General features: G+C 37.8%; 3 protein-coding genes across 14 annotated transcripts; 1 reads left to right on the top strand and 2 right to left on the bottom strand.

The window, feature by feature from the left end:
- Nucleotides 1-7,010, bottom strand: LOC140804240 (uncharacterized). The gene has a single exon (XM_073160117.1). The coding sequence runs from the start codon at nucleotides 5,438-5,440 to the stop codon at nucleotides 113-115; it is 5,328 nt and encodes a 1,775-aa protein (XP_073016218.1). The 5' UTR covers nucleotides 5,441-7,010; the 3' UTR covers nucleotides 1-112.
- On the top strand, nucleotides 7,008-21,941 carry LOC140804241 (lysine-specific demethylase JMJ28-like). 12 transcript variants are annotated; one of them, XM_073160119.1, is made up of 15 exons: nucleotides 7,008-8,020; nucleotides 8,169-8,305; nucleotides 8,781-8,883; nucleotides 8,973-9,111; nucleotides 9,192-9,255; nucleotides 9,352-10,081; nucleotides 10,335-10,664; nucleotides 10,777-11,313; nucleotides 11,395-11,464; nucleotides 11,542-11,627; nucleotides 12,400-12,519; nucleotides 12,602-12,729; nucleotides 20,713-20,863; nucleotides 21,406-21,547; nucleotides 21,646-21,779. In XM_073160119.1, exons 1-12 carry the CDS (start codon nucleotides 7,421-7,423, stop codon nucleotides 12,674-12,676), a joined length of 2,991 nt encoding a protein of 996 aa, XP_073016220.1. In that variant the 5' UTR covers nucleotides 7,008-7,420; the 3' UTR covers nucleotides 12,677-12,729; nucleotides 20,713-20,863; nucleotides 21,406-21,547; nucleotides 21,646-21,779. The 12 variants fall into 12 exon arrangements, with proteins under 12 accessions (XP_073016220.1, XP_073016221.1, XP_073016223.1 ...); XM_073160120.1 differs by having other exon boundaries at nucleotides 21,406-21,524; nucleotides 21,646-21,764; XM_073160122.1 differs by lacking the exon at nucleotides 21,406-21,547 and having other exon boundaries at nucleotides 21,646-21,941.
- On the bottom strand, nucleotides 19,776-20,237 carry LOC140804564 (uncharacterized). The gene has a single exon (XM_073160613.1). The coding sequence runs from the start codon at nucleotides 20,235-20,237 to the stop codon at nucleotides 19,776-19,778; it is 462 nt and encodes a 153-aa protein (XP_073016714.1).
- Nucleotides 21,942-24,732: the final 2,791 nt, after the last annotated feature.

Below are 24,732 nucleotides of genomic sequence, written 5' to 3'. Positions count from 1 at the left end.
ACTAAAATAATAAAACTAAAATAATAAAGCGAAATAAAAATGAAAAACAAGCTGGGTTGCCTCCCAGCAAGCGCTACGTTTAATGTCCTTAGCCCGACTGTTCTCCCCTTTCTTAGCTCGGGTTCTGCAGATTCATGGTGGTTCGATCTTCATCCACATTTCCACCATGATATGCTTTGAGTCTCTGCCCATTCACTTTGAACTCTCCGGTGGATGTACTTGTTATCTCCACAGCACCATAAGGGAATACTTGTGTGATTGTGTAAGGTCCAGACCATCGAGAGCGCAACTTACCTGGCATGAGTTTCAATCGTGAGTTATATAATAGTACCTGCTGACCTGGCTCAAACTCTCGATTGATTATGTGTTGATCATGCCATCTTTTTGTCTTTTCCTTGTATATCTTGGAATTCTCATAAGCATCCAGTCTGAATTCCTCGAGTTCATTCAACTGCAGCGAACGATCTTCTCCTGTAACTGTCACATCAAAATTCAGAAATTTAGTGGCCCAGAAAGCTTTATGCTCAAGTTCTACTGGTAAATGACACCCCTTCCCATACAACAACCTAAAGGGAGACATCCCTATAGGTGTTTTAAATGCAGTTCTATAGGCCCATAAGGCGTCATCTAATTTGCTTGACCATTCTTTTCTACAAGAGCCGACTGTTTTCTCTAAAATTCTTTTCAATTCTCTATTTGAGATCTCTACTTGACCACTGGTCTGAGGGTGATAGGGTGTTGCCACCTTATGTGTCACTCCATACTTCTCTAAGAGGGCCTCAAATTGTCTATTGCAAAAGTGGGTTCCACCGTCACTAATTATAGCTCTAGGTGTGCCGAATCGTGAGAAAATATGTTTCTTGAGAAATTGCACAACGATCCTAGAGTCATTAGTACGACATGCAAGCGCCTCTACCCACTTCGAGACATAATCTACAGCCACTAAGATGTACTTATTCCCAAACGACACAGGAAAGGGTCCCATAAAATCTATGCCCCAGACATCAAACACTTCACAGACAAGGATATTGTTCAAAGGCATTTCATGTCGTCTTGAAATATTACCGACCCTTTGACATTCATCACACTTGTTCACAAAATTATAAGAATCTTTGAAAAGTGAAGGCCAATAAAAGCCCGATTGGAGTACTTTTGCTGCGGTTCTACTCGCGCCAAAGTGACCTCCCGTCGGTCCCTTGTGACAGTGTGTGAGAATTGAACTTACCTCCTGTGATGGAATACATCTACGAATAATACCATCTGCACATATCTTAAACAATAAAGGATCTTCCCATAAAAAGTATTTCAAATCAGAAAAGAATTTCTTCTTCTGTTGATAATTCAAATGAGGGGGAAGAAACTTACTTGACAAGTAGTTCACGATATCTGCATACCATGGTAGTGATGTTACCTCGAAGAGCTGCTCATCCGGGAAATCATCATGAATAGTCTGGTCCTCGGTTTTGTGCTTCTCCAAGCGAGACAAGTGATCAGCCACTTGATTTTCTGTACCCTTTCTATCTATGATCTCCATATCGAACTCTTGCAAGAGCAGGACCCACCGGATTAGCCTTGGCTTGGCATCCTTCTTGCTCATCAAGTATTTCAAGGCAGAATGATCCGTGTGCACGATCACTTTGCTCCCAACCAAATATGATCTGAATTTGTCCACCGCGAATACCACAGCTAGCAGTTCTTTCTCTGTGGTGGCATAATTCAACTGAGCAGCAGAAAGTGTGATACTGGCATAGTAGATCACATGCAAGATCTTATCTCTTTTCTGTCCCAATACGGCACCCAGAGCCGTATCGCTTGCATCACACATCAACTCAAATGGTAGACTCCAATCTGGAGCTACTATGACAGGAGCAGTGATTAACTTCTCTTTCAATATTTGGAAGGCCTGCAAACACTCATCAGAGAAATTAAAAGGCACCTCCTTTATCAACAAATTAGTGAGGGGCTTAGCAATAGATGAAAAATCTTTAATAAACCGCCTGTAAAAACCAGCATGCCCCAGAAAACTTCTTACACCTTTCACATTCAATGGGGGAGGGAGTTTTTCAATTACCTCTATCTTAGCCCTATCTACCTCCATTCCCTTCTCAGACACTTTATGTCCAAGCACTATCCCTTCTCTTACCATGAAATGGCATTTTTCCCAATTCAACACCAGATTAGATTCCTCACATCTTTTCAACACTTTAGATAAACTAATCAAGCAATCATCAAATGAAGAACCAAAGACAGAGAAATCATCCATGAATACTTCAATAAATTCCTCAACCATATCATGAAAAATAGCCATCATGCATCTTTGGAAGGTTGCCGGAGCATTGCAAAGCCCAAAGGGCATTCGTTTATATGCAAAAGTACCATATGGACATGTAAAAGTGGTTTTGTGTTGGTCCTCTGGTGCTATCGGTATTTGCATATAACCCGAATAACCATCCAAGAAACAATAAAAAGAATGTCCGGCTAACCTTTCCACCATTTGATCAATAAAAGGGAGGGGAAAATGGTCCTTACGGGTGGCATCATTAAGTTTTCTATAATCTATACAAACACGCCATCCCGTAACAGTTCTGGTGGGTATGAGTTCATTATTATCATTCTTGACTACAGTTATCCCACCCTTTTTTGGTACTACCTGCACTGGACTGACCCATTCACTATCAGATATAGGATAGATCATACCTGCATCGAGTAGCTTGATTACCTCTTTCTTCACCACTTCTTGCATTGCAGGATTGAGTCGTCTTTGTGGCTGTGTTGAGGTTTTATGCTCCGCCTCCATGAGAATCTTGTGCATGCACATGGAAGGGCTTATTCCCTTTATGTCAGCAATACTCCATCCAATGGCTTGAATGTGGTCGCGCACCACTCTCAACAACTTCTCCTCCTCGTTTCCTGTCAAAGAAGATGAACAAATTATTGGAAGCTTATCATCATCACGAAGATATAAATATTTCAAATGTGAAGGGAGAGGTTTAAGTTCGAGAATAGGAGGCTCATCGGCGGATAGTTTTAATGGCTTTGGGACGTGCCCAAGCTCTCCTATTTTCGAATTTACCATTTTGGAGAGGGGTCTGGCTCCTTCCAAATAGTGCACATATTCCTTCATCACTTCATCTTCAGCTTCCTCAATGTTCGCACCAGTCAAGCACGCTTCAAGTGGGTCCTTTGACAACTGTTCCTGCAAACTGCACTCAACCAACTCATCAGTAGCATCAATTCGAAAACAGTCGGAAATGTCCTTAGCATATTTAATAGAATGAAAAACATTGAACACAACACTTTCATCATTCAATCTCAAGACAAGCTCACCTTTCTGAACATCGATTAAGGCTTTTCCTGTGGCTAAGAACGGTCTTCCCAAAATAAGAGGGATCTCTCGATCCTCTTCCATGTCTAATACCACAAAATCCACAGGAAAAATGAACTTATCTACTTTCACCAACACATCCTCTACAATTCCCCTAGGATATTTAATCGATCTATCAGCTAGTTGGAGAGATATTGTAGTTGATTTAACCTCACCAATTCCCAACTTCTCAAAACAAGAGTAAGGCATCAAGTTAATACTAGCACCTAAGTCACACAATGCCTTATTAAAGAACGAACTACCAATAGTGCAGGGAATCGAAAAACTACCAGGATCCTTAAGTTTCGGAGGCAATTTATTTTGAAGAATAGCAGAGCATTCCTCCGATAACTTGACTGTCTCAAAATCCACGAGTTTTCTCTTGTTAGAGAGAATTTCCTTTAAGAACTTAGCATAACTGGGCATTTGAGCCAAAGCATCTGCAAATGGGATATTTATATGCAATTTTTTGAAAATGTCCAAAAATTTTGAGAATTGGGTATCCAATTGCAGTTGCTTTGCTCGTTGGGGAAAGGGTAGAGTGTTAATATCAACATGAATATTGGAGTCAAATTTAGAGGACTTACCTCTCTTACCTGCAGGCGAGGATTCTTCCACGGCTTCTTTGTTCTCCCCTAAGCTTTCCGGAGTTGTTGTTCCTTTCTCTTCAATGATCACCTCAACTTTTGCTTGTATTGGATTGGGTGCTATCTCAATAGCACTAACATTCCTAGGATTCTTTTCGGTGTCACTGGGGAGTGTCCCTGGGGATCGAGTAGACAACTGATTGGCCAATTGAGCCATTTGAGTCTCCAATTTGCTCAATATTGCCTCGTGGTTTTGCAGTCTTGTTTCCGTGCCAGCCACGTATTTCATCATGATATCCTCGAAGCTTGGCTTCTTCTCTTCTTGCTTAAATCCCGAAGTGCTTGGAAATTGATTGGGCTTGGACTGTCCTTGAGGTTGAGAGGAATCCCCTGTATTTTCAGATTGCTTCCAAGAGAAATTGGGATGATTTTTCCAACCCGGATTGAAACTGTTGCTGTATGGGTTGTACTGTCGACCTTGATTCCCAACATAATTCATAGATTCTCCTTCTACATGCGCCTGTTCCTCTACGGCAAATCCTTGGCTTTGGTTCATATGTACCGACTGCATTTGCGACATCTGATGAGTCAATGCTTCGATTTTTGCTGTCAGCGCCGTTAAGCCATCAATTTCAAGAACACCAGCTTTCTTTTCTTTCTTTACATCCGGCCACCCCATATTACTTTCAGCCATATTAGAAATTATCTCACTGGCGGCTGCTGGTGTCTTCCGGAATAGGCTACCATTTGCTGCTGCATCCAACATAGATCGCACTGATGAGTCAACACCATTATAGAATGTCTGGACCTGCTGACATAGTGAAAGCCCGTGTTGAGGACACATCCTCAACATCTTCTTAAATCTAGCCCAAGATGAATTCAAAGTCTCCCCATCCTTTTGTCTGAAAGAAGTGATATCACATAGCAATTGCGCCATCTTTATCGGTGGAAAATACTTGTTCAGAAAAGCTTGAGCTAGTCCATCCCACGTAGTGATAGAACCTACTGGTAAATCTGCAAGCCACTCCGAAGCATCTCCTTGCAAGGAGAATGGGAATAACCTCAATCGAACAGCATCAGCAGTCACTCCGTTGAATCTGAAAGTGTCACATATTGACAAGAATTTCTCCAGATGAGAATAAGGATCTGCCGGAGTAGATCCATCAAATCTTACTTGCAGCTGTATCATCTGAATAATGGCAGGTTTAAGCTCAAAATTATTCGCTTCAACCGTGGGGCGAACTATGCTAGATCCATATCCTGTCACTGGTGGTCGAATAAGATCCATCATGGGACGATCATCATCTTGCCCTGCCATCTGTCCAGAATTTCCCTGAATTTCTTCTTTAACTTTTGTTTCAAACTCTTCCTCGGAGTCAGACTCAAGTACCAATCTTGCCTGTTTCTGAGCTCTGCGTATGTTGCGAAGTGTGTTCTCGATCTCCAAGTCAAGCGGAATGAGAGCCTTGGTAGTTCGAGAACGGCTCATACACTGTAGTGCAGTACCTGAATTAAAGCACAAGAAAGAGTCAAAACCAAAAATAAAAGAAAATAAAAGTCTAGTCTCAAATGAATAATTAATCCTAATATTAAATAAAAGTCCCCGGCAACGGCGCCAAAAACTTGACCGAAGATTTCGGTTGGGACTAGCAAGCGCACTAGGTCAAATTATAATAACCGGGTTTAGAGTCCGGATCGTTCCCACAGAGACTAATATGTAATTACTAGGGTATCAATTATCCTATTTAATCTAGACAAATTAATAAAAGAGGGTGATTGATTTAATAAGCTAAATTCAATTAAATAAATTTAGATGTAATGCAACTTAATTAAAACCAGTAACATGCAATTAATCAAAAGACTTGAATTCAAATAAATGACAAATGATCAAGACGCACGAAGGTACCGGGTTAATTTATGCAATTATATCACACGATTCAATAAATCATAATCAATTCCATCGCGGTGAATTTCCTCTTGTATTCGACAATCTATTTCTAGAATTATCGACCCTACTTAAGTTGGTCGGATTAATTATTTCTAATTAATTCTAATCAAACTTAAATGCATTAATCAATTATGAAATTCAGTTTAAAACCCAAGATCGCACGATGAAATCGAATACTATTTCTAGTCGATTTAACCTCGTGTTGATTGACGAATTGAAGCTAATTGTTAAATCTCAATCTTTCGATATCAAATTAACCAACAAATCATGCAAATAATTGGCCAGATCATTCACAAAACATGATAAACATCGACAACCAACGATAGAATAAAAATACGATAAATTAAATCAGGTTTCAATGTTAAACATAAATCAACACCGGTCCAATCTCGTGGTCTCAATCGAAGAAAAACTACTCCATAAACATGGAGTAGATAACAAAATATATTCTAGAAATTCAAAGAAATTAAATATAAACTTAATGGGTAAGGGAAATCTTATTGCTAGATGAATGAATCTCCTTCCCCTTGCCTCCAACCCTAGCTCCCGTATGCTCTCTGATCCTGCTCTTTCTCAGCGGCTGCGCTTGTTCTTATTTCATCCATCTCCATGGGCCCACTGAATCGAGCCCAATTGAAAATAGGAAACTTCAATTTGGCAAAGGCACGGACCCTGTAAGATGCCCCTGCATGACTCCGTGTAACTTCGGCGATTTTTTTCTTTTTCCGGAACATGAATGACACGGACCCTGGAAGGTGGTCTGGACTTGGGTCCGTGCGTCTTCGGCGCTGCACCTCTTTTCAGAATTAATGGCACGGACCCTGGATCACCCTCCGTGTAAGGGTCCGTGTATTTCCAGCTCCCAAATTCAATAGATGCCTTCAAGTTCTTGCTATTTTTCCGGCTTTTCGGGATCGTTCACGACGTGGCATGGCAAAGTTTGACTTTATTTCACATTTTCGAAGCTTTTCCCACTTTTAGTCAAACCTGCAAGCAAGATAAAATTACAAATTAAGCGCAAAAATCGGACTTTAAAATGCTAAATAAGCACGAATATAACATAATAAAGCAATGCAAAGTGTTATATGACTCGTGCTTATCAATCACCAATCGGAAATTCACCAAAAACGTAGGAAATTTAAGTTCTTTTTCCATATTTAATAGAGTTTCTTGAAAGTTAATGGAACATTGATCAAGAAAAGGGCTTGATCACCTCTGATTTTGTGGGCACGACGAACCTGATCAGATTCAGATAAATACACACAGTATACTGTATTTATACGGTGGGAAGATACGGCATTGAACAGTCGGCAAGTGGCAGTGTCACCATTATAACGATTCCACCTGTGATTACGCTCCAGTGTCAAATACAGAGTTAATAAAAACTCTCTTTTTTTTTGCACGGAACCTTCCTTTTCTTCTCACGGGTACTCTTCTGAAACCCTAGAAATTTACTGAATTGCTACCGGTGTTCTTTGTTGGAGAATTTCTGGAAACGTGAGGTGTCAATAGTGAATCTCAATGCGGGGGAAAGATCCGCCTCGGGATGAGCTTCGGTGCAAGCGAACCGACGGGCGACAATGGCGGTGCAAGCGGCAAGCGATGGTTGGAAAAACGCTATGCGATATCCATTATCTTCAAGGAAAGCACCGCCAGAATAGAGAGAAAGTCCCTGAATCGCTTAAACTGGAGAGAAAAGCAACGAAGAAGAGGGCAAAAAATGGGGATACTGTTCGGGTTCGGAAATTGAAGCAAGTGCCATTGGCAGTGGAGAGGAGGAAGCGGCAAGCTGTTTCGGAAGCTTTGGATGATGTATTGAAGAGGATGAAACTGAGAAGCGGGGACTTGCAATTGGAATTGATTAGAGAGTTCTTAAAGAGGCAGGTGGCGAAGAAGAATGAGAAGGAAAAAGAGTTGAAGGACAATGTGCTTGCTGATGAAACGAGAAAATTACCATATGGAGTTATGGCTATTTCGCCATCCCCTGCCAGTTTGGAGAAATTTGGGGAGTGCAATGGTGGTTTGGATGTGAAACTTGGCGTGAATTTGCATGAAAATCCGGTTTTACAGAGGCATTTTCGGTCAAAAAATATTGAACCACTCCCCATTGGTACAATGCAGGTTAGCATAACCTACATAACTAAGGCAGGTGTGATATATCTGATTTTATCTCCAGAATGGATCTTTGTTGAATTGTGAACGTATCGTTTTAATCTGAATGAATTCATAGAATATTTCCTGGTAATAATTTTATTTTGGATTGGACTAGATTGTGCCATTTGCGCCCCATATGAAGAGAAGGAAAATAAGAAAATGTCATTGGTGTAAGCAAAGTAAAGAACGGCTCTTGATCAAGTGCTTAGCTTGCAGGAAACGATTCTTTTGCGTGTTTTGCTTAAAACAGAGGTCGGTAGTTCTTATTTGACTTCAAAACGTGCATCTGGAAATTTAGAATGCATATGCCTATGTTTCAGGCCTGGTTTATGTCCACTAAGAAGTTGTATTGTATTGTTTGATTTTAAAAATTGTTATTGATGTTTGTTTAAACTGAGGTATTGAGTTTGTTTATCCAAGCGTGTGCCTATTTCAGAATTTGAGCAACCAAATTCCTTTTGCTGAGAGTCAAATTTATGTTTTAAGTTTTCTAAGAAAATTTGATTAAGCTTCTCGCCATGTTTGGAAATCTTGTTAGTTGCCAACATGCAAGTAATGTCAACTATTATGTTTTATGCACTGTCTAATAAGAATCTGCGATAAACGTTGGAGAGAATTAAGGAACGTAATTAATTATCATTATTAGAAGCAGTGATTCTGCCTTGCCTAGTGGAGCAAACATGATTTCACTGGTAACTATCACAAGTTACATTTGAATCTTATGTAGGCATATCGAGAAGCAAGCTGCAGAAATGAAATGTCCTGCTTGTTGTGGAACTTGTAGCTGCAACATTTGTGAGAAACAACAAAATAAAGCAGTCAGTCATAAGGTTTGGCTGGTGAAAATATGCACTTCGTATGTTGTTTTTGTGGAAAGCACCATATTGATTCGACTGTTTTCTACCCACATTTCGTCCAGGAATGCTATAGTGGAAAAAGGAAGGTCAATAAGATCAAATTGCTACACTATCTAATCTACATGCTTCTTCCTGTGCTTAAGCAAATAAATCATGACCACAGTATCGAGCTCGAATCCGAAGCTATGGTAACAGGTATAGGTAATTTCCAATGACGTAATCGGTGACTTAGTTTCCTTTATTGATGTTAAATCATGCATCCCAACTTTTTTTTACAATAGGGAATCCCCAGTCTGAAATCCAGATTCCACAGGCCAACTTAAGTTTCGATAAGCTACTTTGCTGGTAAGTTGCACTTTATTGCAATATGATTGGATGATAAACACAACCAGTTGTTTTTCTTGTGTTGATGTCTTGTGTGGTGATTCAAATTTTGAGCAGCGACAGATGTAAAAGTGCTATCACAGACTACCATAGGACGTGCCTGAACTGTTCTTACAACCTTTGTCTGAGTTGTTGCCGGGAGATTTCTCGACATAGTTCATATGGAAGTTGTATGCGCAAACGTTTGAAGAAAAGGAAAATAATTGCTTCTGGTGATGATCTAATCTTTAAGCGGCATATTTCTAGACAAAATTCTGGTGAAATTCCCCGTCTATTCCCGACGCCGTTGTTAATTTGGGAACCTAGTTCTGATGGAAGTATTCCTTGCCCACCTATAGATATAGGAGGCTGTGGTAGCAGCAACCTTGATTTAAAATGTGTATATCCCTGCACGTGGAATAGAGATCTCGAAGTCAGAGCTGAAGAAATGTTACGCCTTTATCACCTTCCAGAAACTGCAGATTTTTCTCTATGTTGCTCGCGATGCGAGGACATTAGTCATAAAGATGGAGATGCTAAGGTCCAGAAAGGTTCATATAGGAAATTAGGTTATCAAGACAACTATCTGTATTGTCCTTCTATTCACGATATGCGTGATGAATCCCCTGAGCATTTCCAGAGCCATTGGACTAAGGGTCAACCAGTTGTGGTTCGAAATGTGCTTCGGAGAACCTCAAGTTTGTGTTGGGATCCAGTTATTATGTTTAGCTCTTACATGGAGAATAAGATTTCTGAACATTGTATTGAAAACGACATGAAAGTGACAAGCTGCATAGATTGGTGTGAGGTCAGTTAATACTCATCTCTCTTGTCACCTTTATTATTTGACAGTTTTCTTTCGCTCATTAATCATTTTTCATGTGAAACACTGTCAACAGAGTATGATTTTTGCATTGCTATGTCAGGCTTTCACCTTCATTTTTTGATGTACAAATTTCTGTTACCATACTCTTTATCTTACCCACTCCCATGTTTTGCCTTGTGAAATGTAGTTAATGCTGCCTATGTCTTTGTCTGAAGACAAGTATTGTTTTTGACAGGTAGAAATCGACAGGAAGCGGATTTTCGTGGGATCATTGGAGAAGGGAACACATGCAAGCATGCAGCTAAAAACTCTGAAGTTCAAAGCTTCACTTTCCTCTCATTTATTTCAAAAGCACTTTCCGATCCACTATAATGAGATCTTAAGTGCCTTACCACTTCCAGAATATATCAATCCAGTGTGTGGCCTTCTGAATTTGGGAGTGAAGTTGCCAGAGCAATTTCGGAGGCCGGAGTTAGGTCCAGGTATCCATTTTTCATATGGAGGCCCAGATGGACAAATGCAGGCTGATGTTTTGTCAAAGTTGTACTATGAATCACATGATATGGTAGGACCCCGCTTTTTGTCAAATATGATTTCTCTGTTCAAATGTATTTAATTAATGGTTAGTATTTAATGTTGGTGATGAAATATAACCATTATTAGCTTTTCATTCTCAGGTTAACATTCTCGCTTGTGTTACTGGTACTCCAGTTTCACCAGAACAAATTAATAAGATTGAAAATTCAATGAAAAAGTGTAAGGCTCTAGATCACAATCGTGGGCCAACGTTAAGCAATTCTAGTGATCAGAAAGGTAAATCACCTTTGCAGAGTGAAGGCACAGCTGAGTCAGGATTGCAAGATATCAGGGAAAACATCCACCTGGAAAATGAAATTGCAAAAGTTCCTTTTAGCTCTATTGAAATCCTTGAGGATCAAACACTTGATACTGAAAATGGAAATATATCCGATGATAGTGAATCTGATTCTGAGGCCTCAATATATTGCTGTGGAACTATCGAGAAATCTGAAGATACTGATGAGTATTTTCTAGGGGCAGATGTAGAAAGCTCATGCTCCACTGAAGATAAGCAAGGGATGAATTCTTGTGGTGCCCAGTGGGACATTTTTCATCGACAAGATGTGCCAAAACTTCTTGAGTACCTCAGGCGACATTCGAAAGAGCTGAACAGTGGGTCATGCTATCCAAATCATGTATGTTTACTGAAAGTGAAGTGTTTGTGCTACAAAACTGCAGTGTAGGAGTGAATATTGATTTTTGTACATGTGTAACAGGCACATCCAATTCTAGATCAGAACATTTTCCTCGATGCATTTCACAAATTGAAGCTTCAAGAAGAGTTTGGTAAGTTTCATAGGTTCCTATATTCTAAGCAATCGCTTACACGTGCTCAATAAGGAGCTTGTTTCCAATGCTTGCAGATATTCAACCATGGACCTTTGATCAATATCCTGGAGAAGCTGTCTTCATTCCTGCAGGCTGTCCTTATCAAATCAGAAAACTTAAGGTGGTATTCTAAACCAAGCATTTTACACTACCTTAATTGGCATTTAACTGTCAGGACTCTTGTTTTGGGTGAGTGTGTGTGGTATTACCGCATGTCTCCAAAATGCCCATCAAATAGAGTTTTTAATGCGAAGGATCTTGTGAATGTCTTTAAGAATGATTGACAAAGTAATGTTCTTTGAAATTCTAAAATCTCCATTTAAAGTTATTTTGCATCTCTACATCAATGTGCACGATACTATGTCCAGTCATTGGGCCAAAGTCCATTTTGTAGCCTGTTGGACTATATGAAAACCATTATTATTTCCGAATTTGAAATATAGGGTAGTAGTGGGGTAATTCCATCTCAGAAAGCGTGTTGATTTCAGTATAACCTAATTGGATATGTTTTTGAAATCCAAATGGTGTGTCAGTCATGTGAATTCTAGCTGTTAAAAAAACCGAGCCCATGCACCTAGGCCTGGCGCACAAGCGTAGGCACAGCCTTTTTGTGAAGAGTGTGCCTTGTCGCCCTTTATAAGATTGAGTATTTTGGTGAAGAACATATGTTTATGTGTAGGTTCCATAGGACCTCTGAACATTTCAATATGAAATGAACCTGGCAGCCTGATAGTTTGCCTATTGCTGGTTCCAGTCTGTTAACGTGCTAATTTAGGTAGATAAAATTGCTAGTTCTATTCATTTTTTCCTTCCTCTCTCTTCAAATTTACTTTGAAACTGTATTCTGGGTTAAACATATGCAACTTAATTGTTGATAGTTCTCACTTTTACAGTCATGTGTCAATGTTGTTTTGGATTTCGTCTCTCCTGAAAATGCTACTCAATGTATTAAACTGGCCGAAGAAATTCGCTTTCTTCCTATGCAACACAAAGCCAAAACAAAGTTGTTGGAGGTAGGTTGTGTAAGGCCCTCTGCAGCTTTCTTATTTTGTTCATCTTCAACGAGCTTATCAACTTTACAAATGGCTTTTACAGGTGGGGAGGATGGCTCTCCATGGAATTAGTGAAGCAGTTGAAGAAATCGGCAACCTGAAGCAAGTACTCCTGTAGTACTTTCTCTTGTTTAACCCTTGTCTATATTAACAGAAAGGTTCTTAACGCAGGTGAGGAAAAGTCCCCCACTCTCTGTATAAGTTACTAATGTGCATACAGAAGTGTCGGGTCTTTATTTCTAGTTGAACTTTGTTTTTGTCCTCCTCTTCTCTGTCTCATGATCGCAAATGCTATTATTTGCAGTGGTGTGTACATAAATTCTCCCGTAGCATTTGTGCATAAAAAATATCTTACCAACCTTCCTGTTGGAAAATAGAAGCAGAAGAAAGAGTACAAGATGAATCTGGAGAAAATCCACACTTATTGAATCACAAACTTGGCTATTATATAGCCTTACAAAGCCAATAGAAATAACTGAACAAACATGAAAATAGTCAACATCTAAACAAACCTACAACGTGCTGAAAAGACTTAGTCAACAAATAACAAAACCCATAAGAAAAGGAAGTAGTGGTAACTAACCACTAAACTAGTAAAATAAACATAAATACTCACATTTCCTCTCTTAAACTGAACACTACAAGCTTCAGTTTACTTCAGTTTTAGAGCAGACTCCCCATTGTCCTCGCAGTTTGACAGTGATATTCAACTTGAGCGGCTTAGTCATTATGTCAGCTAGCTGTTCTTGTGTATCACAATACCATCCTTTGTAAAATCTCGAAGAAATGAAAAACGCACGTCTATGTGCTTACTTCGACCATGCATTACTGGATTCTTAGAAAGTTTGATTGTAGAGCTACTGTCACATTGAATAATACATGGCCTGTTTTGATTTTGATCTAGCTTTCCCAACACCCTTTTTAACCATACTGCCTGACATGCACATGAAGTTGCTGCAATGAATTCTGTCTTTGTGGTAGATAAACTCACTACTGGTTGTTTCTTTGATGACCAAGAAATTGCCCCTGAAATTAATAAAAAAACATAACCTGAGGTGCTCTTTCGATTTTCCAAGTCTCCAGCATGATTACTATCAGTGTAAGCAACAAGTTCATCTTCTCCTCCCTTACTGTAGAAAATCCCAAAATCAGCTGTTCCTTTTAGATACCGTAGCACTCTTTTTGCTGCCTGTAAGTGTAACTCAGTAGGATTCTCCATACGTTGCTAATTATACTCACTACAAACATTAGATCTTGTCGAGTAGCTGTGAGGAACATGAGACTCCCTACTACCTGTTTGTAGTAAGTCTTGTCTACTTTAGCCCCCCCTTCATCTTTCACAAGCTTACAACCAGGAACAATAGGATTAAGAACAAAATTACTTTTATCTATTCCAAATCGGTTGAGTACCTCTAAAGCATACTTTTTCTGACTTATAAAAATATCATTAGATTTTTGCAAGACTTCAAGTTTAAGAGAATACTTCATCTTTACAAGATCAGACATATCAAACTCATGCTTCATGGAATGTTTGAACTCAGCAAACATTATTTCATCATTTCCTGTAAAGATTAGATCATCAACATATAAACTGACAATCAGAACTTTACCTTCTTTTTTAGTTTTGATGAACAAAGTATGCTCATAGTCACATTTTTCAAAGACTTCCTTCATGAAATATGCTTCTATACGACTGTACCAAGCACGGGGTGCTTGCTTGAGCTCATAGAGGGTTTTTCTTTAACTTATGAACTCTTGCATAACCACAAGGTTGTTCGACAGAGACTTCTTCATTCATTTCACCATGTAAGAATGCAGATTTCACGTCTAACTGATGAATGGACCACCTTCTTTGAGCTGCAAGTGCGACTACCAACCGAATTGTTTCCATACGTGCCACAGGTGCAAAAACCTCAGTATAATCTATCCCATACTGCTGTGTGTAACCCTTTGCCACAAGCCGAGCTTTGTGCTTTTCTACTTCTCCATTTCATTAAACTTAGTCTTGTAAACCCACTTTACTCCAATTGTTTTTCCTCCTTTGGTAATTCTGTCAATTCCCATGTACCATTTTCTTTATTGCTTCCATTTCAGCATCCATAAATGAAACATCTGCCCTTTTTTTTTTAAATTTCGGACAATCTTATAAAATATTTAATAAATATTTTGCCCTTTTTAAATAAACCTCAACCATCTAGCATTTAAAAATTCAAGTGAAATAGTCATAAAGTAAAATAATCTGCTGTTTTACCAAACCTAAAATGCAATAATTTGAAAAGTCAAGACCATACTAAACCTCTCAAAATCTCTCACAAGCATAAGTAAATATTCTAAAAATCTTTAACTTAAATAAGTAATCATAAAATGTAATGCGGAAAATGTAGCGCTGGTCCTCGGGTTGTGTGCGCCTTCAGTCCAGTCAAATCATTCATCAAGTCCTCCCACAATACCACCTGCATCCATCACACCTAATGAGTCTAAAGACTCAACACACCATCATCTTTATAACAAATAATACGTAATACAGTCAACATATAACAATGAAAAATACTTGTACTTAAAATATCGTTTTCATGAAGATGCATAAACTTCAAACATAACCATTTTCATAAATATCTCCATGATGCATAAACTTAAGCATAAACATTTTCATGACATGCGAATATAAACTTTAAACTTTCCCTTTTTCCTTAACATGACATAAAACCTTTTAACATGATCATAAACATTTTTCTTTTTCTTTTGTTGAATTCAGATCGTTAATTGTGACTTTCCTCAACATGACATGAAAATCGATGGATCATCTACATATAACCACAGTACTGGGCGGCAGGGACATCAGCGACACTCTCACCGGTCAACTGAGTCTTGGCCTATCATGATCGAATAGAATTACGATCGTCAGGGTTCTCTCGGGGGCCTTTTCCCATAGATGGGTTCCCTCTGGGGCATTTTCCCCTCACGACATTCTCATTCTTACCGTTACCACAAAACCGTTACCACATATTCGCAATGATGGAAACACGATCGTCGGGCTCCTACTGAGAGCATAACCCTCACGACATCGCCAACATTAACGAATCAGTCACAATCACTTCACTTCCTTCAACATTTACATTCTCATTACTTTAAAAAATCATGCATAACATAACATTTTGTTTTTGAAACCAAGCATGCAACATGTCTTTTAAATGTCTTCCTTAAATAATAAAAATCCCTTAGACATTTAAAAATCATAATTTAATCATGAACATTTCATAAACATTTAAAAATAATCATAATATCATAAAAACAACATTTAGGGCACTGCCATGACGTTTACTAATTTCCGAGTGTAAAAGACCGTTTTACCCCTAGACTCGACATCTTACAATTTCGACTTTTTCCTTGATTTCATGACTGTAACATGTCCCAATAATTATTTAAGCTTACATGAATTTTTCCACAATTTTATTTAGCTTAATTATTAGACTTTTTCATTTATCCTTAATTAATTGTTTTGACGGTGTTTTAATCCCGAAAAATCCCGAAAACTTTAATATAAAATTCCTAAATTCTAAATTTAGTCTTTTTATATTATTTTAGCCCTTATGGACTACGACTCGACCCCCGTGAGCCGTTTTCCAATTTTCTTTACTTAAAACACCCTATTTGACACCTAAACTTCGACCCCGAGCCAACTTCCGATTTCACGAGTTACCCCCGAGCCATGTTGATCCAAAACTTGACCAACCTCCTAACTTAACCTACTGGACCCTTAAACCACCAACCAAACCACAAAAACGAGGCTTTCCTAAGCGACCTTATGCTGGCCGAGACTCCCTAGTGAGGTAGGACTCTATGTTTTGGTGTCTAGAACCTAAACTGACGCCCCAGCCTTTGAACCAACACGATGTGCACCTTCTTAGGACCCTAGTGAACCGCCCTAGCTCAGCCCGTGCCCCATGCATCGAGCCCTTGAACCCCTGCAGCAGCTTCGGCTATGTTCTCGGATAGAGTCCTAGCTTGGCTAGGACTCTTCCCCAGCCCTTACCGTGAGTCCTAGCTTGGCTAGGACTCCCTCCCTGACTCACTCATGACCTTGGCTAGCCCCTGAAACGAGCCAACCAAGCCCTAGCCCTTGAACAACAGAAACCGAACCCCCATGCCCTTGACAGCAAAATAACGTGGTTCTTGCTTGTCCTAGTTTCCCTTCCTTTTTCCTTTGTTCAGCCGATTGTTTGTGGTGTTTAGGGTGGGTGTATGTGACTCTAAAACAGGTGTAAACCCCTCTTGATCCAATCCTTATGTCCTGGAAGCCCCTTAACCAAACAATACACAAGTTAATGGATTCAAAAATCATGTTTTCTCATGTATGCATGCCATAGACCGAAAATTCTGAAAAAATATAATGTTCTTCCCGCGTACAATAATTCAATTAATACTATGATATGATGGATGAGAAAAAGAGATGTATGGCGTGCCTTTGCGTTATATACGCACGAAAGTTCGTTGACGACGAAGAACGGGACGCGACGATGGCTTCTACTTTGCTTGATGCTTTCGAGAAACCCTTCCCGAAATTCCTTCAAAGTGCCGTGAGGTTGGGTGTGTGTGGTGGGGAGAGTTTTTCAGAAATTAACTAGGGTAGCCGATGGTTTGTTCTAGAATAGGGTTTTGTGATTTAATTAACACATTAAATACTAATTTGATCACTAACTAGACCTTAGGCCTAATAAGCCATTAAATTAGGCACATTAGTCTATTTAGGATTTAAATAAAATAATAACAAAGTTTTTCTTTAATTAAATATGTGAATTTATTAGCCGGGTTGCCAAGAAGCTCGTATTTTAGTTGAAAAACCAACACCAATAAAATTTACGTCCCGGCGTATAAAATCACCTCAAAACCCATTATTTTCAAAAATACTGAAAAGCATCGACCAAATTTTAAATAATTTAAAAATAATTATTTAACAAAAACATTTTTACATTTTCTTCAGCCTTCGGTCCCCGTTCCTCGATCGTCGCTTGAATATTCCTTAAAAATATCATTTTATGCATGATGACAATAAAAATCTCAAAAAAAACAACTAAACAAGTATGTCACATAATTAATTAGCAATTAAAGTCAATTAATTACTCATTTTTCATATTTCCTAGATTTGCATGCAGTTGGATTACGTCGTCTTAATTTTGGACCTTACAATAGATGTTCTCCATCTCTCACTTTTAACAGCTTCTTCAAAATAAACTGAATCGGTAGCTGCAAACATGGCAAGTTGGACTTCATGCTCCTCCTCATAAAGTCCTTCACCTGTCTCATTATTTCTCATCCAAATAGGCGGTCTTCTATTTCTGGCTACTGCATTTGAAGTGGAAGGGTTGTCTCTGTTTTGTATCGTTAAATCAGATTCAGTGGCTCCAACATCTTTTCTTCTTCATGCTCAATTGCATCATTATCACTTCCTTCTTCGTGCTCAGTTGCTTCTTCCCCATCGTCACCCCATTCTAGATCACAAACGATAGCTTCTTCATACTTCTTATCCCAATCCCAATTCTTGTCTTCTTCAAACACAACATCCGTACTGATTATGATCCATTTGAAATGGGATCATAGAGTCTGTAAGCCTTTGATTTTTCACTAACTCCCAACAATACACAACTGAAACTTTTATCATTAAGCTTTGTTCTTTTGCTGTCAAGCACATGAATATGTGAAATGCATCCAAAAACTCTAAAAAAGTCAACTGAAGGTTTGAGCTTACCCCAAGCTTCTTCTGGATTTTTGTTTTGTACTGCAAAAGTTGGACTTAGATTTCATATATGTACGGTCCAATTTACAGCTTCAGGCCAGAAGGTTTTTGGAATCTTTTTCGCTGATAGCATAATACGAACCATATTCATAATGATTCTATTCTTGTGTTCTGCAACTCCATTCTGTTGTGGCGTGTATGCAGTTGTTAACTGTTGTCGTATGCCATGAACATCACAGAAATTTGTAAATTCCTGGGATGTGAACTCGCCTCCTCAATCAGTACGCAAACTTCTAATAAATGAATTTGTTTCCTTCTCAACATGAAGCTTAAATCTTTTGAAAACAGCAAGCGCTTCTGATTTTGCAACCAAAAAATAGACCCATGTTTTTCGACTAAAATCATCAATGAAAAGTGAGCAAGTACCTTTTCATGTTGTTTGAGATTGGATTAATCGATCCACAAATGTCTGCATGTACTAACTATAAAATTTCAGCAGCTCGCCAGTTGCTTTTCTTTGGAATCGAAGCCCTATGTTGTTTTCCTACCAAACAATCTTGTCTTTTCATAGTTTAGAGGGAGGCTGAAATTTTGGTAATCCATTCACCATCTTCCTTTGTTTAAGAGTCTTTAAGCCGTTAAAGCTCAAGTGGCCATATCGACAGTGCCGAAGCTGCAAAATGTCTTGTGTGATTGTGTTAAAACAAGCAGGTGAAATAGGTTGGGATAGAGCATGCAATACAAACATCCGATTTGCTGAAATTTTGGTGCCATAATCAAACCTTTCTGTGAATGAAACACCTTACACTTGCCATGTTGAAACAACGTGGTAAGCCCTTTTTCTTTAAAGTGTCCAATACTCAGCAAATTATTCTTCAACTCAGGAACATAAAAGACTCCAGTGATGATCTGTGTCTTTCATTCATTTCAGCCTTACATTCCCCTTTCCTAATACGGACATATTTGTGTTGTTCCCAAGCTTCACTGAATCTCGAAAAGTTCCATCGAATTCTGAGAAATAATCCTTTTTTCCACACATATGATTTCTTCATCAAGAGTCAAGAAACCACATATCTTCTTTATTGGTGTTATGCAGATCCACATACGTCATCAACAACATCTCCTCTTGATTTTCTGCATAGTTTGCCTCTGTCTCTCGGGTTGGACGTTCCCATGCAAAATGTCCTGGCTTGTGACAATTATAGCAGTCCACTGTGGCCTTATCAAAAAATCTCCTGCTACGTCCTCTTCCTTGTCCTCTATAATGTCCACGACCACGACCTCTGCTTCCGGAGTGATCTACTTTCAAAGCTTGTTCTTCTTCTAACACATGAGAGTTCATGCGTTGTTCCTGTACCAAAAGACTACTTTGTAACTCATCTATGGTTAGAGTGTCTAAACCGTTTGACTCTTCAATGGAACATACAGCATAATCAAATTTGGAAGTCATAGATCGTCAAATCTTTTCAAAAATAGCACTATTTCATTTATCTTCACCATTGACTTTCATTTTGTTGGCAATTGCAAGAGTACGTGAGAAATATTCGTTCATAGATTCTCCCTGCTTCATGTGAAGAATTTCAAATCCCTTCCTCAGAGCTTGCAAATTTCCATACTTCACCCGTGTGGTACCCTGATATTTCCGCTTCACAGAATCCCGTATATCTTTCGCAGTTGTTTTGTTTAGGATTGTTTCTAGGATAGAACGATCTAATGCCTGAAACATATAGTTCTTTGCCTTCAAATCCTTTAACTGCTGATCTTCAATGTGCTTTCTCTGTGCCTCTGTTAGAACAGCACCTTCAGCCATTGCAGGAACTCCATTCTCTACAAGTCCCCAATATTCCTTTGCACGCAAGAAGTTTTCCATGAGCACTGCCCAATGATCATAGTAGCCATCAAACATCGGAACAGCTGGCTGGACAAATGAACTCTCTGTCGTCATCATTCATGTAAAACACACGTAGAAGACTGCTGCTTCTAGCTAATCAGGCCCCTATAACCGAGCTCTGATACCAAATGTTGTAAAATAGAAGCAGAAGAAAGAGTACAGATGAATCTGGAGGAATTCCACACTTATTGAATCACAAGCTTGGTTATTATATAGCCTTACAAAGCAAATAGAAATAACTGAACGAACTTGTAAATAGTCAACATCTAAACAAACCTACACTGTGCTGAAAAGACTAAGTCAACAAATAACAAACCCAAAAGAAAAGGAAATAGTGGTAACTAATCATTAAACTAGTAAAATAAACATAAATACTAACACTGCCTACAAGCAGATATAGCATCAAGAATCGCCATTGCCTCCTGTGAGAAAGAACCGAACTTTGTATACTGATTATAGGTAACTGAACTGATTTTATTGAAGATGATAGGCTTTACTGGTAACGTGATGTTTATGTGAATTCTTGCAGGTAAAACCATTTGCTGCTTCTGATGACTCATAGTAGTTAGAATATATTTAGCTGGCAATAAAGTTCGGTAGCAATGACATTGTAAAGTGAGATTTCAGTTAGAAGCTTTATTGCACACATGTTCTTTGACACCGGTTAATCATAGATTCAGGTAGATATATTTTTTTTTCATTTGTTTAAATGAGCTTCATTCTACAATAATTATTTTTTGTGCCTGAGGAATATGTTGGTTGATATTAGTTATGGGATATAAGAGAGACTGTGTCTGCCTTTTGTTACGTGGAATTTTGTTTTCCCATGTGAGTAGAAATAAATTGCAAGTGCTGGAATCCTTCTCATTCCCACACACGCTCACACATATAGATATTAGATATTATCAATGCTACATAAAAAAAATATCTAGTATCTCATGTGGGAATGAGAAGGATTCCAGCACTTGCAATCTTGATTTTTTTTTTTTAATATGATATATTTGTTCTAGAGTTTTTAAAGTGGCTTTCTCATTGATTTTAATAATATATTCGTATTAATACATTAAGAAATATTATTGTTTTTTTAGTGCAATTCTTATTCTTAAAAAAATAATATTTCCTCTTATCCCTTTAGTAATTGTTAACAAAATTGTCCGTTCAACCGTCTTAGATTTGTTTTTTATGTTTTATGATAATGAGAATGTAATTTCGAAATTGATAGGCATTAGGCCACGTTAAATACCGGCACCCACAGAAACAAAGGCGAGCCCACCATAAACCAGTAATCCGCGGTCTGCCTCTTCCTTACACCGCCGCTTGTTTCAGTCGAAACCCACACTTGTCCGTGCGTTACATCGTCCTATGTATATGTATAAAATGGGGGCTTCCTCCATTTAAATATTCACTCCCATTCCAAAGCTACTGCTTGATATATAGATCATTGCTCAAGTGTGCCATGCAGGTTGTCAAGGAACAGAGCACCAACTGTAGGCCAACCATTGATTCTTTCAAGAAATGTAACTATAAGCCATCTTCAACGAAGCAGGCCCGGAAGTTCTCCGGCGGTGTCCAGTCCCCGACATTATTAAAGACTGCAAAAGTTGAGAAACTAAAACAGGCCGAAGAGCCGCTTCGCACTGTTATGTACTTGAGCTGTTGGGGTCCCAATTGAAATTCGTATGTTCGCTGTTTATGATTGGATATATATCCATTATCAAGGGCCGTCGAAACAGTTTGATAAAATTACTTTTTCGTTTTCCAAGTTTTTTTCCCTCGATTAATAAGCACTATACGAAGTTTAGCCGACATCGACAGATAGGCTTCGCAGTTGCAATAATTCCCATCTTGACAAGAAAAGCAATATCTCCATGATTTCCCCATGTTGATATAATAAAATCGTATTTTTTTAACTTGTAGTGATATATATATATATATATATATATATACACACACGACTTTAAACATGATTACAACAGTAAATGGGAGTTGTGTGTAACATTTATTCTATTTATTTTTTCATTAAACGAGGGTAAGTTGAACTCAAGATTTCTCCACATTGAGATAAGTTTATGTCACCGCAACTGCAACTGGTGTGACATGATTCTTTTAAATTTTGTATTTGAAAATTAATAGAGATACAAGAGTTTTAAATATTTTGGTACTTACGTAACATGTGAAGCACTCTCTCTTTCATTTTTTTCGTACAAGGGGGAGCAAGGATTCGAGGGGCGAAGGATGAGACCAACTGAGCTACAAACCCGGGCTGAAGTACTTTCTATGTTATTGTTTTTATTTTGTGTTGTTTTGTATTCATCTTATTATTAGATTTGTGCGTTGAATGAAGGGAGAAAGTTGTAAAACCAACCAAAAGCAAGGAAGAAGGAAACATATACAAATAATTTAAGAAAAATAAAGTAATTTTCATCGAGTCAACACTTTTTCAACTACAGTTACATAAAAGAAAATGCTTTGAATTGGTGACATAATAAATAACAAGCCATAGTCCAATGCACATTTACTTGACGATTCCCAAAAGACAGAAAATGCATAGAGAGTAAACTTATTAGGAACCTTATTCATAAAATCCATGAGATTATTGATTTTGTCATAGGACGAGTTGGTATTAGTATTATTATATCATGAAGCCTTCGTCGAAACAAGTATCTTTTTTATTCACCGATGAGAGCCAAATATATAAAATATAGGGAGGTAAATGCAAATTATTTATTAGTATATTTTTTCTATAGCAATGAAAAGAACAAGAGAGAGAACCAAAGTGAAAATGAAGATGATGGAAATATAGCTGCTTTTCCTTTTCCATGTTTTCTTGATAATTCTTATTTCTAGGTTACTTGGATTAATTCTTTGTTTAGAAACTATTATTTATAGCAATAATTTCCATAAAATTCTCAAATAATTGCCGAAAGAGTGGTGAGACCGTCTCACGTATCTTAATATGTGATACGAGTCAATCCTACCCATATTCACAATAAAAAGTAATACTCTTAGTATAAAAAGTAGTACTTTTTCATGGATGACTCAAATAAGAAATCCGTCTGACAAATACGATCTGTGAGACCGTCTCGTCTCACACAGGTTTTTGCCTTGCCAAAATGTATTGTGAACTTAGATTTTGACAGGGTCGACATGAAACAATGAGACTGAGATGGTGAAATGTTCTAGGAAATTGCAATAAAATTACGTTATGTCTCATAATAATAATAATAATAATAATAATAATAGTAGCAAAATAAAACTAGTAGAATGCTTAATTTAGCTTATTGCGTTCCTGACTGTACGCTAGTTTGGAATGAGAAAGCTTGAAAATTCGATTCATTTTTCTACTAAATTATTTTAGCATAACGATATAAATCTGCAACGGTAATTATATAAATCTTAGTTGCTAAAAAATAATTTTATTCTATTTGAAATTAAATATGAATCACGATTTTAAATTTTCAATCAAGTTGTTATATACCAAAATTTTATTTAAAAAAAATGATTGTGTTTACCTTTGTATAAAAATGATAAAAATCTAACTTCTAAAAACAAGCGAAAACGAATCCTAAATTTGACCGTCGGTTCTAATCTCTTAAAACAAATATAACGTCAAAACGAAGAAAACTATTGAAATTTGTGGAATAAACCCATGACATTGTTTATATTTCAATAAACGGTAGGATTTTACAAGACATAAAAATATAACATATAAAGTTGCTGAAATCTAAAACGATAAGACCTAGAATACTAGAAAATATACCGGAATGCTTGAAAGCTAGTGTTTGAAGATTGAAATTTAGGAGAGAGTTTGCAAATTTTTGTGCAAAGTTGTGTGTTTTTCTGTGTTTTTCGATGTACCTTTTCTTCCCAGCGCCTGTGCGGTTCTTTTCCACTCCTCCATGATACATGTTCTTCCGCTTTTCATTCCACGATTTCTCCCTTTCAAGCCATGATCATCTCCATCTTCTGCGCTTCGTGATCAGTTCAAATTGATAGGGCTTGATTTGCTACTTTTGATAGGCTTGCGTAATTTAATTGGGTCTCTCTACTTTAATTTGAGCATGTAATTAAATTGGGCTTCCATCATTAAATATTTTGGCCCAAACAGATTGATTTTTTTGCATCGACACATTATTTTTAAAGATTTGATCTTTCCTTTAAGTTTATTTAGTTTTTAAAAAGAGTGGGTTTCATGTGAGACCGTCTCACGTAGGGGTGTGCAACGGTCGGTTTGGTTCGGTTTTAATAAACTTCGATTCGGTTTTTCAGTTTAAGGTTTTTCGAAAGCCTAATCCTAAATCCAACCATTTTAATTCGGTCCGGTTTGATTTTTTTGTATTACGGTTTGGTTATTACGGTCGGTTATTACGGTTTGTGTAATAAATTTAGTTATAAATGAAGTTGTACGTCATAAATTTTAAAAAAATATAATAAAAAACCACAATCAAATTGGTTTTAATTATCTTACAAAAATAAAAATAAAGTAATAAAATACAGACCTAGCTATAATTCTTCTAACCAATTTGTTAAGTATCTCACAAACATCAAA

This window comes from Primulina eburnea, chromosome 11 (assembly GCF_022965805.1).
Source record: "Primulina eburnea isolate SZY01 chromosome 11, ASM2296580v1, whole genome shotgun sequence".
NCBI lineage: Eukaryota > Viridiplantae > Streptophyta > Magnoliopsida > Lamiales > Gesneriaceae > Primulina > Primulina eburnea.
This window is presented reverse-complemented; position numbering and strand designations above follow the sequence as displayed.

Coding starts and splice junctions, on each gene's coding strand:
- LOC140804240 (XM_073160117.1), bottom strand. CDS start 5,440: ATGAGCCGTTCTCGAACTACCAAGGCTCTCATTCCGCTTGACTTGGAG.
- LOC140804241 (XM_073160121.1), top strand. CDS start 7,421: ATGCGGGGGAAAGATCCGCCTCGGGATGAGCTTCGGTGCAAGCGAACC. Junction 8,306..8,780: donor GTGTTTTGCTTAAAACAGAG/GTCGGTAGTTCT, acceptor AATCTTATGTAG/GCATATCGAGAAGCAAGCTG. Junction 10,082..10,334: donor GCTGCATAGATTGGTGTGAG/GTCAGTTAATAC, acceptor TGTTTTTGACAG/GTAGAAATCGACAGGAAGCG.
- LOC140804564 (XM_073160613.1), bottom strand. CDS start 20,237: ATGACGACAGAGAGTTCATTTGTCCAGCCAGCTGTTCCGATGTTTGAT.